Below are 18,836 nucleotides of genomic sequence, written 5' to 3' on the forward strand. Positions count from 1 at the left end.
GGTGAAACTTAGATGCATTCTCATTAAAGTTAGAAACATAGATGATGCTTGTCTTTAACATTGTACTGGATACTTAGCCTTCACAATAAGACAAGAAAAAGAAATGAACTAAATGATTAGGGGGAAAGGACAAAAAAATTATTGGTGTTTTCAGACAATATTGTGTGCATAGATAATCCAAAATTATTTACAAACTGCAGGAAAACTGCTAGATATAAGATACAAAATCAATATTGTTCTCATACACTGGCAATAACCAATTAGTTATTAGAAATGTGGTGTACAAAATTATATGTACAATCACAACAGAAACTATAAGGCACATGGAAATTGTCAAATGTGTCAAAAAGTGGGAAGACATTTATGAATAAAATTATAAAACATTCTTGAAGAACTTAAGTTTCAATCTGAATAAAATCCTAAATGTCAATGCTCCCCTAAATTTGTCTCTAAATTCAATGTTCCAACCAAAATCTCAACAGAACTTTTTGTGTAACTAAAAACTGATAGAATATTTCATAATTTCAAAACCGTGAGAAATATTTTTAAAACAAGAACAAGGAGGCTTGTTTTTACCATATGTTAAAGTTCATTATAAACCTGTAGCACATAAAATAGTGAAATATTAGGACAAAGATAGAAAAATAAATCAATGGAACAAACCAGATATTCCAGAACTAGTCTTATAAAAATTGTGAAACTTGATATTTTATACAGGTGTTAGCTGGGAAATGATGGGCTATTCAATAAGTGGAATAATTTGTCATTTGGGGGAAAAATGAAGTTAGATTTTATCTGACACATCCACAAAAATAAATTCCAGATTAATTAAAGACCTAACTATGAAAGACAAAAGCTAAACTTTTTAGAAAATATGGAGGAGGGATGATAACTCTATTTTCAAGGTAAGGAATTCCAAGATATGAAAAGCTGACATGTCAAAAGAAAGTATTGATTACATCCTAATTTAAATTTTCTGTGTAACAAGTGACCCCATACAAGATTAAAAGATAAGCGGCAGATTAGAGAAGATAATTGCAACATATCAGATTACATAAAAGATTCATATCAGAACAAAAGGATCCTGCAAATTGATAAGAAAAACAACCCAATAAATAGTTGTACAGAGGCTATAAACAATTCACCGAAGAAAAAACCCAAACAACAAATAAATATATGGAAAGATAGTCAAAATAATTATATTAGTTAAATATAAAAGGAAAATGAGATGCAATTTCACACCTGTCAGACTGATAAAAATTTAAAAGTTTGTGAGGATGTTGGGATACTAAAATGCAGCTGATGGGACAACTAATTTGGTACAACTAATTTAGGCATGAAACTCAGGGTATGGCTTCATGTAGTTGAAAATTTACACATTATACAACCCAAGAATACTTATATACAGCATATACTTCTAGATATAGATCTGGGAAAACATAAGGAGATATAGAAGATCATTTGTTGTTAGCAATAAAAATAATAAACAGCAAGGAAAAGAAGCTGGAAGTATTTTAAAAGTTTAAAAATAGGATAATTTTTTAAAAATTATTTATTTTTTATTTCAGATGTAACAATTAGGTTATAATATTTGCATTTGTTAGGGAAGGTCTGTGTTGTAGGTGTACCCCATACCCAGGAGATGTGCCATATACAATAGGATACATTTTTGGATTAATAAAATGTGTTCTATTCACAAGCTTGAATACTATGCAGTGGTTAAAATCAATGAATTATATCTCTCATTATTCAAAAATCATGTAGAATTTTAGAAGTTCCAGAATGGTACACATAATATGATATCATTTATGTAATAATTTAAGAACATATGTTTACACATCTATAATTTTAAATGAATATATCAATTAATGAATGACTGGGAGTAAGAACATAGACATTAGTATTAGTCTTCTTGAGAAGCTGTTCTGTGAAGTGGAAGGGACTGCAGCAGGTGGAGGTGGGGGGATAATGGTTTGGGGAGGTTATAATTTTTTTAAATGAACAATACTAGAGCTTATTTGCATATAGATGGGAATGATCTGGTAGGAAGACTTTATGACTATAACCTTTATAATTACTCATAAAGACAAAGTCCTTGAGAAAGGGCCGGGAATGGTGGCTCAAGCCTGTAATCCTAGCACTCTGGGAGGCCGAGGCGGGTGAATTGCCCTGAACTCAGAGGCTTGAGACCAGCCTGAGCCACAGTGAAACCCTGTCTCTACAAAAAAAAAAAAGAAAGAAAGAAAGAAAAGAAAGAAAAAGAAAAGAAAAAGCTGGGCATTGTGGCAGATGCCTGTAATCCCAGCTACTTGGGAGGCTGAGGCAAGAGAATCGCTTAAATCCAAGAGTTGGAGGTTGCTGTGAGCTGTGATGCCACAGCACTCTACCAAGGGCCACAAAGTGAGACTCTGTCTCAATAAAAAATAAAAAATTAATAAAATCTATTAAAAAAAACCTGTACTTAAAAAAAAAATCCCTGAAAAGGTGGAAGCTTGGGTTGCAGAGCACAAAAGGAGGATGTTACCACACATTAGGTGAGAGATGTTAAGTGGGTGGAATGTTAAGTAGGATGAAATGAAGGAGATGTTTAACAGGTAGAACCTTCAAAAATGATGCTAACAAGCTGTGTGGATGGGTGACATTGCAAAGGTGAGTCTGGTTTGATGAAAAGGCAAGACAAAAGGCCTTCTCTGCTGGGTCTTCTCTCAGACCTGCTCTTTATTGTCTCTCCCAATGGACTTCTAATCTGCCCCAGCGAGGGTCCCAATAATCCACCGTGTAGGTATCGGACATACGGGGAATTCCACAACCAATATTTACAGTAACTTCTCTACTGAGCTGTAAGTTTCCTCGGGGTGGGACGGTGTCTCTTTTTCATTTTCAAGCTCAACACCAGGCCTTTCACATAGCAGGTGTTAGTAAAGTTGGCCACAGCCTGATGTATTTAATAAATGCTGCTGCTGTGCTACCGGAAAATCACACTGGGCTGCTTTTAGACCTGCCTCGGCTACTCATCCTTTCCTAATCTCCCAGACCAAGTCGCCTAACTTCTCTGGGCCTCTGTTTTCTACCTCACAGGGTGGCTAACTGCATTTAGAATTTAGGAAGCACCTAATGAATGAAAATGCAGGTAAGCCCAGTAATTCAGACTTTCCTTGGAGACACAAGTTCTGGAAATTTCTCCTCTCTCCCCTTCCTTAAGTGCCGCCCAGGTCTGGCTCCTTCCGTTCCACACCTCGTACCCCTCACCACCATTCCCCCTCTCTACAGACGTGCACACTTGTTCACTTTTTCTTCCTCCCTCTGGGGCTCCAAGTCCCCCACGAGATCGGAGGTCGGACGTCACTCCCGAGGGACTGCTCCATCTGGGATGTTGCCTCGTCCACCCCGCCACCCCTGAAGATTTTGGATCCCTCGTTGGCTAACTGGGGGCCAGGGTAGTGGGTAGGAAGGGTGACGGCCTCTCCCCGCCCTCCCTGAGGCCGGCGTGCACCTGTCTGGAGAGACAGTCCCAGGGTTCCAGCGTGCGAACGTGGAGGAGGACAAGTGTCTGTCTGCGGGTCAGCGGGCCCAGCCGGCTGGTGAGTGCTCTCCTCCGGCTCCCGGCCCCTGGCCCTCCCTCTCCTCTATCCTCCCGCCTCCTCCTCCCTCCCTCCCACAGGCAGCATCTCGGTCCCTCTGCAGGGTGGGTGCCTGTGAGTCTCACTCCGCCCTCTGTTGCAGGAGCCAACTGGCTGGCCCCGGGCGGCCGGGCTTGGCTGGGAGCCCATAAAACCCCGCTGCGCTCCGCTGCAGCCTGTCGCCGCCGGCGCCTGCGGATCCGAGACTGGGGACTTGGCTGGGGCTTCCAACCCTCAGGGAGACGCCGAGACTTGAAGGCATCTGCTCTCTCCTAGCAGAGAAGTTTGGAGAAAGTGAACTTGGGGCGGATTTGGGAGAGGTGGCAGTTCCCCCAGCCTTCTCCGCACAGCCTCACCTGTTCTGCCCATCCTGAGACCCCCGTCTCCCTGGCCCTCCTTCTCTTCTCTCCTGGGCCCCCGTCCCTACGCCGGGATCAGCAATCTCGGCTGCATTTTTTCTTTGCTTACTTCATTCTCTATCCCTGTCCTCTGAACTATTTCCCTCTGTTTCAAGCCTTCTCCCGTCAGTGATTCCCACTTTTCTCCTTTCTCTTCACCTTGAACCTTTCACTTGCCGGCCACTGTACCCATCAAACCTCTCCACTTGCAGCCACAGTCGCTGTCCATCCTTCTCCCTCCTCTGCTTCCCTCTCAGCAAATCTTGACCATGGATTCTGGTCCCATTTGGGCCGGCAGCCCTACCCCTCAGGGCACCCTCTCAGCCCCTAATGCCACAATACCTTGGCTAGGCCGGGATGAGGAGGTGGCCAAGGTGGAGATCGGAGTCCTGGCCACTGTCTTGCTGGTGGCCACAGGAGGCAACCTGGCTGTGCTGCTGACCTTGGGCCAACTGGGCCGGAAGCGCTCCCGCATGCACCTGTTTGTGCTGCACCTCGCCCTGACCGACCTGGCTGTGGCGCTCTTCCAGGTGCTGCCCCAGATGCTGTGGGACATCACTTACCGCTTCCGGGGCCCTGACGTCCTCTGCAGGGCCATCAAGTACCTGCAGGTGCTCAGCATGTTCGCCTCCACCTACATGCTGCTGGCCATGACACTGGACCGCTACCTGGCTGTCTGTCACCCCCTGCGCAGCCTGCGGCAGCCCAGCCAATCCACCCACCCCCTCATTGCTGCTCCCTGGCTGCTGGCTGCCATCTTCAGCCTCCCTCAAGTCTTCATTTTTTCTTTGCGAGAGGTGGTCCCGGGCTCGGGAGTGCTGGACTGCTGGGCAGACTTCCACTTCCCCTGGGGGCCACGGGCCTACCTCACCTGGACCACCCTGGCCATCTTCGTTCTGCCCGTGGCCATGCTCACGGCCTGCTACAGCCTCATCTGCCACGAGATCTGTAAAAACCTAAAAGGAAAGACACAGGCTTGGCGGGCGGAAGGACGGGGCTGGAGAACGTGTAACAGACCCTCAGCTTGTGTCCCAGTGAGAGCCACTCAGGGGCTGCCGTCCCGGGTCAGCAGCATCAGTACCATCTCTCGGGCCAAGATCCGAACTGTGAAGATGACCTTCATCATCGTGCTGGCCTATATCGCTTGCTGGGCACCCTTCTTCAGTGTCCAGATGTGGTCTGTGTGGGATGAGAATGCTCCTGATGAAGGCAAGTGTGGGGTCTATGTCTGGGCAGTGAGGCTGGAAAGCACAGGAAGGGAGGCAGGAGGGTTAGGCAGGTCACAGTGCTTCCCAGGGCCAGGTAGGTGACAAACCAGTGAAGCAATTAAGAAAGCTGGTGCCTAGTCCACATGAAAAGGGGCAGTTGCAGCTCCCATCCAGCCTACCAAGGCCACGTGAGTTTCTCTTATGTAAAATTTCCTGATTTCTAAATATTGGTAACGAATTTAACAATTTAAAATACTATGTGGCACTAGTGAAATATGACTGTTGGCAGATTTGCTCAACCAGCTGCCAGTTTGTTAGATGGGCTTTAGAATCATAGAATGATAGAGCTGGAAGGGATTTTTCAATGATCCGGCCCAGGAGGCAATTTGTGGCCCATGAGCTGTCTCAGCACTCTTCCCTCCTGCATCTGGACATGACTTTGAGCTCTATCTCAATAGCCACCTCCAAGTAAGTATGGCATAGGACAGCCCTGAAATTTCAAGTTCAACCCCTTCATTGTGCTAGTGAGGAAACAGGAGCCAGAACGTGCCCCAGGGTACACATCTGGGGAGTGACAGGGAAGAGAAGAACCCAGCTGTCTGTCTTCTTATCTTTTCTCAACTCCACCCATAACTCTGGTTCTGAAAGTGGTTCTAAACAGAGGGAGGCCTTCCCACTGCATGGAAAACAAAATGAGACCCTCTACGGGCACCATGTTCCAGTTGGCACATGGGAGGCCTTGCTCTGGTCATTTTCTGGCTTCCTGAGCTTTAGACAGTGCTTGGTGGTCCTGCCATCTGGATGTGAGCTTGTTCTGGAAAGCAGGGACTGTCTGGGCAGCCTAAGTGAAGGAGAGTGGTATTCAAAGACATCTTCGCCGCCCTTAAGCAGGAGTAGGGCATGGGGACTTGTGCATGTCAACCTGTCTGGGTGGCTGTGAAGACAGGTGTCTTGCCCTGCGGTGCATCTCACAGTGTGCACAGCTCAGGATGTTTAAGGGATGCAGTATGCAACTGCCCTAGGGAGGCCCTGGTGGCCAGGCTCTTTTGGAAGTCTCCTGAGACTTCACTGACCAGCCACTGACTCAGGCTATACCAGCAGCCCTTAGGGACTTGTACCCGTCTCTTGTGTTTCTATTTCTAATTTCATTTTGCTCATCCTAGGACATGCTCAGGCCAAATGCTTTGCTTTTGGCTTGGCACCTGTGGCTCAAGTGGCTAAGGCGCCAGCCACATACACCTGAGCAGGCGGGTTCAAATCCAGCCCAGGCCTGCCAAACAACAATGACGGCTACAGCCAAAAAATAGCCAGGCATTGTGGCGGGCGCTTGTAGTCCCAGCTACTTGGGAGGTGGAGACAGGAGACTTGCTTGAGCCCAGGAGTGGGAGAGTTGGAGGTTGCTGTGAGCTGTGATGCCATAGCTCTCTACCTGGGGCGATAGCTTGAGGCTCTGTCTCAAAAAATAAATAAATAAATAAAACAAATGCTTTGCTTTTGCTGAGAGATGGAATAGGGAAAGGCTAGTTAGGAATTTAACACAACCATGAAAATGAAATGCAAAAATAATACCAAACCATTAAGGTCTCATTGTATCCCTTCTTAACCAACCTTGTGCCATCAGTCTGGATAAGAGGCTATTTGCAAATTATCTTTTAAGCCAGGTGTCCTCAAACTTTTTTTTTTTCAGATTTTATTTCATTTTATTTAATTTTTAATTACATAATTTTATTTAATTTTAATGACATGAGTTTTATTTAAATAGTCACATATGTCCAACAGTTACCATAATCAACAGTATAGCGCTAGAAAGTAACTTTATCCATTTGGATTTCCATAAATGAGAATGAATAAGTGATCACCCAATGGTAACGACACAACTGTGACTTAGGAGCATGAACTAATTCTCTTAATTTTGACATAAATAGAATGAATGAAATATTCAGCCCTTCTGATATTGGTGAAAAAGGAAGGATTTAACCTCAGTTGTCCTGATTGAATGTGTAACCAACCAACTGTTCACTTTGACTTTTTTCCATTTATTCTTGTTCCCTTCGTGTGGGAAACCAGCCACAGACAAGCAAGATTAACATTTACTAGTCTTCTGTCTTAGGAGCAACATAAAGGATCATCAGGATAAAAAAATTATAAAAATATAAAGTAAATGTAAATCATTATATTACTAACCTCAAGCTAAGTAACTCAAAATGCTATTTAGAGCAGACCTCTGGACAGCTTTGTGGCAATCTTTTTTGGCTAGGGCTGGGTTTGAACCCACCACCTCTGGCATATGGGGCTGGAGCCCTACTCCTTTGAGCCACAGGCGCCACCCAGCCTGGTGGCAATCTACGCTGGAGCTAAATTTGTCATTTGGAAATTCTGGAAACAAGTACTATAAATGATATGTTCTTTTTTTTTTTAATTTTTTTATTGTTAAATCATAGCTGTGTACATTAGTGCAATCAAGGGGTACAATGTGCTGGTTTCATATACAATCTGAAATATTCTCATCAAACTGTTCAACGTAGCCTTCATGGCATTTTCTTAGTTATTGTATGCAGACATTTGTATTGTGCCTTTAGGAAGTTTCACCTGTACCCATACTAAGAAGCACCATAGGTGTGGCCCCACCCATTACCCTCCCTCCACCTTGAATTCCCCCCTCCCTCCCCCTCCCTTGGCCCTTTTCCCATATTCTTGTGCTATAGTTGGGTTATAGCCTTCATGTGAAAGCTATAAATTAGCTTCATAGTAGGGCTGAGTACATTGGATACTTTTTCTTTCATTCCTGAGGTACTTTGCTAAGAAGAATATGTTCCAGCTCCATCCATGTAAACATGAAACCTTCTTTAAGGTTGCATAATATTCCATGGTATACATGTACCACAATTTGCTAGTCCATTTGTGGGTCGATGGGCACTTGGGCTTCTTCCATGACTTAGCAATTATGAATTGGGCTGCAATAAACATTCTGGTACAGATGTCTTTGTTATATTGTGATTTTTGGTCTTCTGGGTATAAACCTAGTAAAGGAATTATAGGATGGCATAGGAGGTCTATTTTTAGGTCTCTAAGTATTCTCCAAACATCCTTCCAAAAGGAACATATTAGTGTGCATTCCCACCAGCAGTGTAGAAGTGTGCCCTTTTCTCCACATCCACGCCAACATCTCTGGTTTTGGGATTTTGTTATGTGGGCTACTCTTCCTGGGGTTAGGTGATATCTCAAAGTAGTTTTGATTTGCATTTCTCAGATGATTAAGGATGATGAGCTTTTATTCATGTGTTTGTAGATCGTGCATCTGTCTTCTTTAGAAACGTTTCTGTTCAAGTCCCTTGCCCACCCTGAGATGGGATCAAGTGTTCTTTTCTTGCTAATATGTTTGAGTTCTCTGTGGACTCTGGTTATTAGACCTCTATTGGAGTTATAACCTGCAAATATTTTCGCCCATTCTGAGGGCTGTCTGCTTGCTTCACTTACTATGTTCTTGGCTGTGCGGAAGCTTTTTAGTTTGATCAGGTAGTGTATTTTTGATACTGCTTCAATTGCCTGGGGAGTCCTCCTCATAAAATATTCACCCAGGCCGATTTCTTCAAGAGTTTTCCCTGCACTTTCTTCAAGTATTTTTATAGTTTCATGTCTTAAGTTTAAATCTTTTATCCAGTGAGAGTCTATCTTAGTTAATGGTGAAAGGTGTGGGTCCAGTTTCAATCTTCTACAGGTTGCCAGCCAGTTCACCCAGCACCATTTGTTAAATAGGGAATCTTTTCCCCACTGAATGTTTTAATTGGCTTGTCAAAGATCAAATAATGGTAAGTAGCTGGATTCATCTCTTGGTTCTCTATTCCGTTCCAGACATCTACTTTTCTGGTTTTGTGCCAATATGATGCTGTTTTGATCACTATCAATTTATAGTACAGTCTCAGGTCTGGTAGCATGATTCCTCCTGCTGTGTTTTTATTGCTGAGTAATGTTTTGGCTATTCGAGATTTTTTTTCTGATTGCATATAAAACGAAGTATTATTTTTTCAAGATCTTTAAAATATGACAATGGAGCTTTAATAGGGATTGCATTAAAATTATATATTGCTTTGGGTAGCATAGACATTTTAACAATGTTGATTCTTCCCAGCCATGAGCATGATATGTTTTTCCATTTGTTAACATCTTCGGCTATTTCTTTTCTTAAAGTTTCATAGTTCTCTTTGTAGAGATCTTTCACGTCCTTTTTTAGGTATACTCCCAAATATTTCATCTTCTTTGGCATTACTGTGAAAGGAATAGAGTCCTTGACTTTTTTCGGCTTGGTTATTGTTGGTATATATAAAGGCTACAGATTTATGGGTGTTGATTTTGTAGCCTGAGACATTTCTGTATTCCTTGATCACTTCTAAAAGTTTTGTAGTAGAATCCCTGGTGTTTTCCAGATATACGATCATGTCATCTGCAAAGAGTGAAAGTTTGATCTCTTCTGACTCTACGTGGATACCCTTGATCGCCTTTTCTTCCCTAATTGTGGTGGCTAAAACTTGCATTACAATGTTGAAGAGCAGTGGAGACAATGGGCAGCCTTGTCTGGTTCCTGATCTGAGTGGAAATGATTTCAATTTAACTCCATTCAATACGATATTGGCTGTGGATTTGCTGTAGATGGCCTCTATTAGTTTAAGAAATGTCCCTTCTATACTGATTTTCTTAAGTGTTCTGATCATGAAGGGATGCTGGATATTATCAAAAGCTTTTTCTGCATCAATTGAAAGAATCATATGGTCCTTATTTTTTAGTTTGTTTATGTGCTGAATTACATTTATAGATTTACGTATATTGAATCAGCCTTGAGACCCTGAGATAAATCCCACTTGGTCGTGGTGTATAATTTTTTTGATGTGTTGTTGGATTCTGTTTGTTAGGATCTTATTGAGTATTTTAGCATCAATATTCATTAGTGATATTGGTCTATAATTTTCTTTTCTTGTTGGGTCTTTCCCTGGTTTGGGGATCAAGGTGATGTTTGCTTCATAGAATGTGTTGGGTAATATTCCTTCTTTTTCTATATTTTGGAAAAGGTTTAGCAATATAGGTACTAGTTCTTCTTTAAAGGTTTGGTAGAATTCTGACGTAAAGCCATCTGGTCCTGGGCTTTTCTTTTTAGGGAGATTTTGTATAGTTGATGCTATTTTAGAACTTGATATAGGCCTGTTCAACATTTCCACTTCATTCTGGCTAAGTCTTGCTAGGTGGTGTACTTCCAGGTATTGGTCGATTTCTTTCAGATTTTCATATTTCTGAGAGTAAAGTTTTTTGTAGTATTCGTTAAGGATTTTTTGAATTTCTGATGGGTCTGTTGTTATTTCATAGTTACCATTTCCGATTGATGAAATTAGAGATTTTACTGTTTTTTTCCTGGTTAGGTTGGCCAAAGGTTTATCTATTTTATTGATCTTTTCGAAAAACCAACTTTTGGATTTATTGCTCTGTTGTATAATTCTTTTGTTTTCAATTTCATTTAATTCTGCTCTGATTTTGGTTATTTCTTTTCTTCTGCTGGGTTTGGGGTTGGAGTATTCTTCTTTCTCCAGTTGCTTGAGATGGCCCATTAAGTTATTAACTTCCTCTCTTTCCGTTTTCTTGAGGAAGGCTTGCAGTGCTATAAATTTCCCTCTTAGGACTGCCTTTGCAGTATCCCAGAGGTTCTGGTAATTCGTGTCTTGATTGTTGTTTTGTTCCAAAAATTTGGTGATTTCCTTCTTAATCTCATCTATAACCCATCTATCCTTCAGCATAAGGTTGTTTAGCTTCCATGTTTTTGTATAGGTATGCAGGTTCCTGTTGTTATTGAGTTCAACTTTTATTCCATGATGGTCTGAGAAGATGCAAGGAATAATTTCTATTTTTAAAATTTGCTGAGGTTAGATTTGTGGCTGAGGATGTGGTCAATTTTGGAGTATGTTCCATGGGCTGATGAGAAGAATGTGTATTCAGTTTTGTTGGGATGAAATGTTCTGTAGATGTCTACTAAGTCCAGATGTTGAATGGTTAAGTTTAAATCTAAAATTTCTTTGCTTAGGTTCTTTTTGGAGGATCTATCCAGCACTGCTAAAGGGGTGTTCAAATCTCCAACTACTATGGAAGTGGAGGAAATCAAGTTGCTCATGTCTGTTAGAGTTTCTCTTATAAATTGAGGTGCATTCTGGTTGGGTGCATAAATATTAATAATTGAAATCTCATCATTTTGAGTATTATCTTTAACAAATATGAAGTGTCCATCCTTATTCTTTCTTATTTCGGTTGGTTTAAAGCCTATTGCGTCTGCAAATAGGATTGCAATGCCTGCTTTTTTCTGCTTTCCATTTGTCTGGAGTATAGATGACCTTCCCTTCACCTTGAGTCTATATTTGTCTTTTAATGTAAGATGCGATTCTTGTATGCAGCAGATATCTGGCTTGAGTTTTTGTATCCAGTCGGCCAAACCTGTGCCTCTGTAGAGGACAATTTAAACCATTCACATTAATTGAGAATATTGATAAGCCTTTGGAGAGTCCAGTGGACATTTTTAATCCCTTGCAACTGTGGAAGTTGGAATTTGATCAAAATTTTCTGAGTGGGTTTACTTTTGTGGTGGAGGATTACACTGGTCTTTATGGAGGATAGGTCCGAGAATATCCTGGAGAGCTGGTTTAGTTATGGCAAATTTCTTCAACATGTGAATGTCATTGAAGTATTTAATTTCTCCATCATAAATGAAACTCAGTTTAGCTGGATACAGGATCCTGGGTTGAAAGTTATTTTGTTTTAGGAGATTAAAAGTTGATGGCCATCCTCTTCTAGCTTGAAAGGTTTCAGGAGAGAGATCTGCAGTTATTCTAATATTCTTCACATTGTAGGTAATGGTTTTCTTTCATCTGGCTGCTTTCAGAATTTTCTCTTTCATTTTAACTTTAGTGAAATTGATTATGATGTGTCTGGGGGATGTCTTATTCAGGTTGAGTCGTGCTGGAGTTCTGAAACTATCAGCTATCTTAATTTCAGAATCTCTTGGCATGTCTGGAAAGTTCTCTTTCATAATCTCATGGAGAAGAGACTCCGTGCCTTGTGAAGCCACTTCATTGCTTTTGGGGATACCTACAAGACGAATATTGTTTTTTTTTTAATTATCCCAAGCTCTCTGAGAGAGTAATCTGTTTTTGCCCTCCATTTCTCTTCGTCTCTGAGAGTTTGGGAGTGTTTGAAAGCTTTGTCTTCAATGTCAGAAATCCTTTCTTCTGCTTGTTCCATTCTGTTACTGAGGGATTCTACTGTATTTCTCAGATCTTTGAGGGCTGCAAGTTCTTGTCTCAATGTGTCAAAATCTTTGATTATTTGGTCTTTGAATTCGTTGAATTCTTCAGACATCTTTTGGGTTACTGCTTGGAATTCCAATTCGATATCATTTGCTATCCAGATTCTGAATTCAATTTCTGAAATCTCAGCTGTTTGTTTGTGCATGGGATCTTGTGCTGTGTCTGTCCCATTGTTCCTTGGGGTAGTTGATCTAGTCTGATTATTCATATTACCAGAGTTTTTCCTTTGATTTCATCTCATGATTGTTTTCCATTGTTGCTTCTGACTGTCCTCAGAGTTGGGGTGGTGTCTCTCTGAGATTAGACCCTGGGGGATCACTCTATTGTTGCTGGATCTTTGTAGGGAGTGACCCTGTGTAGCTTTTCTGAGGCTGTCCCAGCCAGGGAGTTCTGGTTGTGGGAGCAGCTCCAGAATGTGACACCCCCTGATCCAGCAACAGGGTGTGGGGTGGTGCACATGGTTCTGGGAGTGCCTGGTGCCCACTGACTTTGGCACAGAGGGCCCAAGGCTCCAACAGTCTCTGGACAGGAGAAGGGCTCTGGGCAGAGGCAGGGAGGGCTCTGGAGGGCACACGGCTATCAGAGTCCCTGGCCAGACTAGCGGGCAGTGTGGAGGCAGGGAGGGTACAGGAGGGAGGATGCGAGGTTGCGTGGCTCCCGGAGTTCCTGGTCAGGGCGAAGGGAGGCCCAGCAGGCGGGGTAGTGGGTCCTGGCACAGCTCTTACCGGGGTCCAGGTGGGCACAGCTCTTATGGAGGTCTGGGAGGGTGCCAATTGCGGAGTGTGGGACCACTCTTCTGGAGGTTCGGGAGGGTCCCGGCACAGCTCTTACTGGGGTCCGAGAGGGTGCCGATCGCAGGTCCCTGAGTCCTCAAACTTTTTAAACAGGGGGCCAGTTCACTGTGCCTCAGACCATTGGAGGGCCAGAGTATAGTTCAAAAAAAAAAGAAAAACTATGAACAAATTCCTATGCACACTGCACATATCTTATTTTGAAGTAAAAAGCAAAATGGGAACAAATACAATCACACCGCCTCATGTGGCCCCCAGGCTGCAGTTTGAGGACCCCTGCTTTAAGCAATAAGTAAGCATATTAATTAATTTACTTTAATTTATTTTGTGAAATAGAGTCTTCTTCTGTTGCCTGAGCTAGACTGCAGTGGTGTCACCATAATGAGCATATTAAGTCTCACCAACTGTAGGGATCTCCCTGCTGTAGGTAACCATAAAATAGAGGGAAGAAGAGTTACCTAGTGCCAAGCAAATTTGGTCCTCATGCTACTGAGAGATGGCTTTCTCTATTTTACATCTGAGTAACTGAGGCTCAGAGAGGTAAAAATAACTGGTCCAGAACGCCACTGCTGCTGCTAAGAGATGGAGCTAGGACTTGAATTGGGGTCCTTATGGGCCAAACTTTATCTATGACATGGCTTTACTCCCCTAAATTGCAGCTTAGCCAATAGCTCCTGGGGTGAGATGGTCATTTGCCCTTTATCGAGGGGGCAATGAGAAGAAGAAGATCCTGCCATTCAGCCAGTGCAGATTTTCTTTCCTGCTGCAGGTGTCCACTGTCACCAGGAATCTTCTAGTCCTAGAACGCTCCTGAGACTTCACTGACCAAGTCATAGGGAAGGAGGCTGTAGGCAGCCAGGCCTGGATAGACATGTCTAGGATGTATCCTAGACGTGACCCTTCAACTATGTAGAGTGATTGCCCACTTACTAAAGGCCATTCTGAGCAAGGTGTGCAAGAACAAAATGTTATCTCACAGACAATGTGCTTCCGCAGAAAAAGGAAAAACCTTTGGTCTGAGATTCGTTACTTTACTTTCCAGGTCCCTTTCCCAACAGGCTGGTTCCTGGCCCCAGGCCCTGAGTCTGTGGCAGAGTGTGCTGATCTTCCTGCCCCTGCCCCTGCCCCTGGCTGTCAGCTGAGTTTCTGCCAGGGTGCAGCAGCTGCCGCCTGGACTGTGTGTGGTGGATCTGCCCCTGGGTGCTGGGAATTGAGGCCTCTGCTGACCCCAGTACTTCCTCTGTGGCACATCTGCAGCCACTGTGCTGGGCCTGGCTCAGATGGACCAAAGCAAACAGATACTTCCTAAGTGCAGGAACTTGTGGAACTCCTTTGTTCCCGGCTTAATCTGAGCACTAAATGTATGTTGACAGGACAAACAGGATGAATACCATCCACCCTCCCCACTGCCTACCCTATAGCCAAAGCAACTTCCAAAGTCTTTTGCAGCTGGTGGTTCTGTCACCAGGAAGCAGACCAGAGCCCAGGCAAAACTGAAGGACACTGAGTGTGCTGTTGAGGCTGCCCCCCTCCATTTCCAGGCGCTCCCCACTTGCCCTCACATCTGTGTCCTAGACCTGTCCATCCAGGCCCAGCTGCCTACAGCCTCCTTCCCTATGACTTGAACCTTCTGTTAAATGTTGTTACCCTTTTCTTGGGCCATGAAGGGCTACACTGTGAACACACCTATGAAACATGCGCACAAGGAATTAGTGTTTCTGAAGCTTTCACGGTGCTTTACAGAGAAGGCACTTGAGTTTTGCCCTTTAGTTTGCCAGTTGAAGTTCCTGCAGGATCTCTGCCTTAGAGCTGGGAAACTTAGGTTTGAGTAGCAGTTCTTATTAACTGTGCTATAATAATTGGAAAGTTTACCCCAAAAGTTTCTTCCAGCTTTGACATGGCTTTTGATGATTCTGCAACCTCTTATGAAAAGCAAAGTAACTCAGCATCAGCAGGAGGCCCAGGCCCAACCCTGCAATTTTCCTGCTGGCATGAGGAGTTTCATTTAGTTTTTAGAGAGAATATTGTGTCTGGAAGGAATCTTATCAGACGATTTGCATGCTCACATTTTGACTGCTCAAGAGAAAAATTAGTTTTTCCCAGCAGGAAGATGCATTCCCCAAGTATAATCTGAGAACACAGAATAAGTACGGGTCTGCAGTGGGATGCTTGAACACCTGTACCTAGAAGCTTCCCCCTCTGCTGCAGTTGGTAAAATGGCAGAGGTATTTGTGGGGAAGTCGTGCTCCACTGATTTTCTTGCCAGATCCCCTGCAAAAGGCCTGGCAGAGTCAGTGCCCACACATGCAGTGACTGACTGTCAGAGTGGGTGGGACTGCCCCCAAGGGCTGGAGGAGGCAGAATCCAGAAGGTGATGTGAATCCACATCTATGACATAAGCAGGGGCAGGTGTGGAGGAGGCCTGAGCTTGGTTGTTTTCCCTGTATGTTTTATGGAAGTTGTATCATCCTAGGCCTACATCCATTAGAGGATTCAAGGTCTAAGTTTTAGAACAAAAAAGGTTTCTCCTATTTGTGCTGGTCTGATCCCTGGCAGTGTTCACACTTCTCAATTCAACTTGAAGCAAGCCTCAGCTGCTAACTTCACTTGTCATTAAAAAAACAAAACAACAACAACAACAAAAAAAAAACCTAAAATAATCAGTGAAGTAAGACTGTGGAGTCAGGAGTGCAAGTTCACATCCTCGCTGTGCTCATCTCTAATTATAGAAGCCCAAATGATTCTCTTTTGTTTCCTGGGACTCAGTTTCCTCCTCTGTCTGGGGAGGCCTGCACTCCCTCCCAGGGCCCTTTGAGCTGTCATTCTAAGGCTTCTCATGCTTCTCTCTTGGTAGATTCCACCAACGTGGCTTTCACCATCTCCATGCTTTTGGGCAACCTGAGCAGCTGCTGCAACCCCTGGATCTACATGGGCTTCAACAGCCACCTGTTGCCACGCCCCCTACGTCATCTTGTCTGCTGCGGGCGTCCCCGGATGCACCGGCAGCTCTCCAATGGGAGCATCTTGAGCCGCCCCACCACGCTGCTGACCCACTCCAGCTGTTCACCCACCCTCAACTTCAGCCTCAGTGAAAGACCCAGGCCCATAGAGTCACTGACTCTGGAGCAGGTGGATGGGGAAGCCACCACTGAGACCAGCGTCTTTTAGGGAAGACTCCTTGGAGTTTGGCAGTGGCCCCAGGACTAGTGGCAGGCCTCTGCCCACCTCCGGCACTGAGTGTAGATCTGGAAGGGTCAGAACTGGACTTTAGGGGAGCCAAGTCCAAGGCAGAGTGATGAGGCTAGAATGACTGCCTTTGTTCGGGTGTCACAGCTACCCCTAGTGGGAGGGCTGCCCTCATGAGTTCCCAATCTCAATGCCGGGAGTTGGGGACAATCAAACTGCCTGCCTTCCTGGTTCTGTCATTTTCACTGTGTGTCCATGAACACACTCAGGTGGAGGATATGGAGCCCCAGACCTGGACAGGCTTAGATGGAGCTGTCTGGGGGTCCACAGGTGGCAGGAACTCAGAGGCTTGTCTCAGGCCTTGGCTACCAGTCCCCTTCTAACCTGACTAGCTTGACCGGGAAAGGGGAGAAATGAAAAACTGTGAGGTGAGAAGGACTCTGATTTGATCCTGATCCCATTTTGAGAGGATTGCTTAATGAAGAAAAGTGAATAGGTATGTGGGGCTTCCCTGCTATACCCACCTGTCTCCTGAAGGGAGCTGGATGGCCTAATGGAGAGGCAGGCTTTAGTACAGCACCGGGCACCTGGCAGGGCCTCTGCCCTTGCCAGTTCTTCTTCTCCCTAGGCCATCCCCCCATTACGGGGTGGGTGATGGGGGAAAGTCATGTGTATCCTCAGTGGTAGGGCCCACTGGGAAGAGAGACAGAGGGAAGGAGGAGATGAAAATGGTCATAAGGAAAGTCAGAGCAGGAGTAAAACTTAGAGGCAATGGACTGGCTGCTCAGCCTCCTCCAAGGCTCTAAGGGATCCAGACTGCCCCTGGGGCTGCACAGAAGAGACATCTTTTGCCAAAGGGTGGCATGATCATGGCTTTGGACATCCTTAAGGGTCTTTAGGGTTTCTACCATAAATGTACAGATGCTGGGATCAGGCCAGGAGCCCAGGATTTGAATCTCAGCTCTGCATTCAGGTTTCTGTACAACCTTAGGTGAGTCACCAGCCTTCTCCAGGGCTCAGTCTCTTCCTCTGTAGAATCGGTAAGATGATTTCAGAGGCCTCTCCAGGATCTAACCTTCCATGACTTTGCAAGACTGAAAACGATGTTATAGTAGAGAAATATAAACTGTGTTCTAACCAACAGGCTCTAGAAAAAATGTTGGATTTTCATGACAATGACATTTATACCCCTTGACTCAATTTTGGTGACTGTGGATCCCTTCATGGCCATACTGTCCACTTTTGTCCTCAGTCCTGTGATGCCGAATCTTCCTCCAAGGCCAATAGTCACTGCAGGGCTAAGTAGGATCCAAGGCCTTGCCCTGCTCCTCATTATCTCCAATGGGACTCCAAAGCTTCCCCACCCCAATTCTGGCTCTAATCTTAGAGATAGTCTTGATGGTGGAAAGAGCTTCAGTGGAAAATTTAGGAGAGCTGGGTCCTGGTTCTGCCATCCCCAATGACCAACATCAGTAAAATGCTGGCTAATCATTTCTCTCTCCATTCTGAGGGTCAAATAAGAATGAGGATATAGGGCGGCCCCTGTGGCTCAGTGAGTAGGGCGCCAGCCCCATATGCCGAGGGTGGCGGGTTCAAACCCAGCCCCGGCCAAACTGCAACAAAAAAATAGCCGGGCGTTGTGGCGGGCGCCTGTAGTCCCAGCTGCTCGGGAGGCTGAGGCAAGAGAATTGCGTAAGCCCAAGAGTTAGAGGTTGCTGTGAGCCGTGTGACGCCACGGCACTCTACCCGAGGGCAGTACAGTGAGACTCTGTCTCTACAAAAAAAAAAAAAAAAAGAATGAGGATATAAAAATGGTTTGTAAACCCATGAGCCCTATGCTAAGATATGGAATTATTAATCTAGTCAAGAGTTTCTGAAGGAAGCTCTAGGGATGACTCCCGGGGAAGCCATGAGAAATGACTGTGGCTTTGCAGACATACTTCTTTAAGAGCCCACTTGGTTCTAGAAAGCCTCCTTAAGCTTTCTTAAAAGAAAAGACCTGATCTGAGTGTTGTTAGTGAGCAAAGCATCCCAGCCCTCTAGTGCCAGAGAACTGGAGAATGAGACTAAGGTTCAGGCAGTGGGAGGACCCACAGTTTTCTCTTCCCTGGGTTCGTGCCGGTGTCAGCCTCTGACATTCAACCATTTCCCTGTCCATCTGCCCTGGTGGAGCTGGGCTTAGGAGCCTCCCATGCCAGCCAGAGCTGTTGAAGTTGCTCCTTTCTCTCCCTAAATAAGGCGCCCACAGCTCTATGCCCCATCTTCAAACCACAGCTCCTGACCTGGCCTTATCATG

The 18,836-nt window shown here is 44.5% G+C and overlaps 1 protein-coding gene across 1 annotated transcript; it reads left to right on the top strand.

The window, feature by feature from the left end:
* Nucleotides 1-4,287: 4,287 nt before the first annotated feature.
* AVPR1B (arginine vasopressin receptor 1B) lies at nucleotides 4,288-16,522 on the top strand. Its single transcript, XM_053607981.1, has 2 exons — nucleotides 4,288-5,227; nucleotides 16,209-16,522. Exons 1-2 carry the CDS (start codon nucleotides 4,288-4,290, stop codon nucleotides 16,520-16,522), a joined length of 1,254 nt encoding a protein of 417 aa, XP_053463956.1.
* Nucleotides 16,523-18,836: the final 2,314 nt, after the last annotated feature.

This window comes from Nycticebus coucang, chromosome 10 (assembly GCF_027406575.1).
Source record: "Nycticebus coucang isolate mNycCou1 chromosome 10, mNycCou1.pri, whole genome shotgun sequence".
Classification (NCBI taxonomy): Eukaryota; Metazoa; Chordata; class Mammalia; order Primates; family Lorisidae; genus Nycticebus; species Nycticebus coucang.

Coding starts and splice junctions, on each gene's coding strand:
- AVPR1B (XM_053607981.1), top strand. CDS start 4,288: ATGGATTCTGGTCCCATTTGGGCCGGCAGCCCTACCCCTCAGGGCACC. Junction 5,228..16,208: donor TGAGAATGCTCCTGATGAAG/GCAAGTGTGGGG, acceptor CTCTCTTGGTAG/ATTCCACCAACGTGGCTTTC.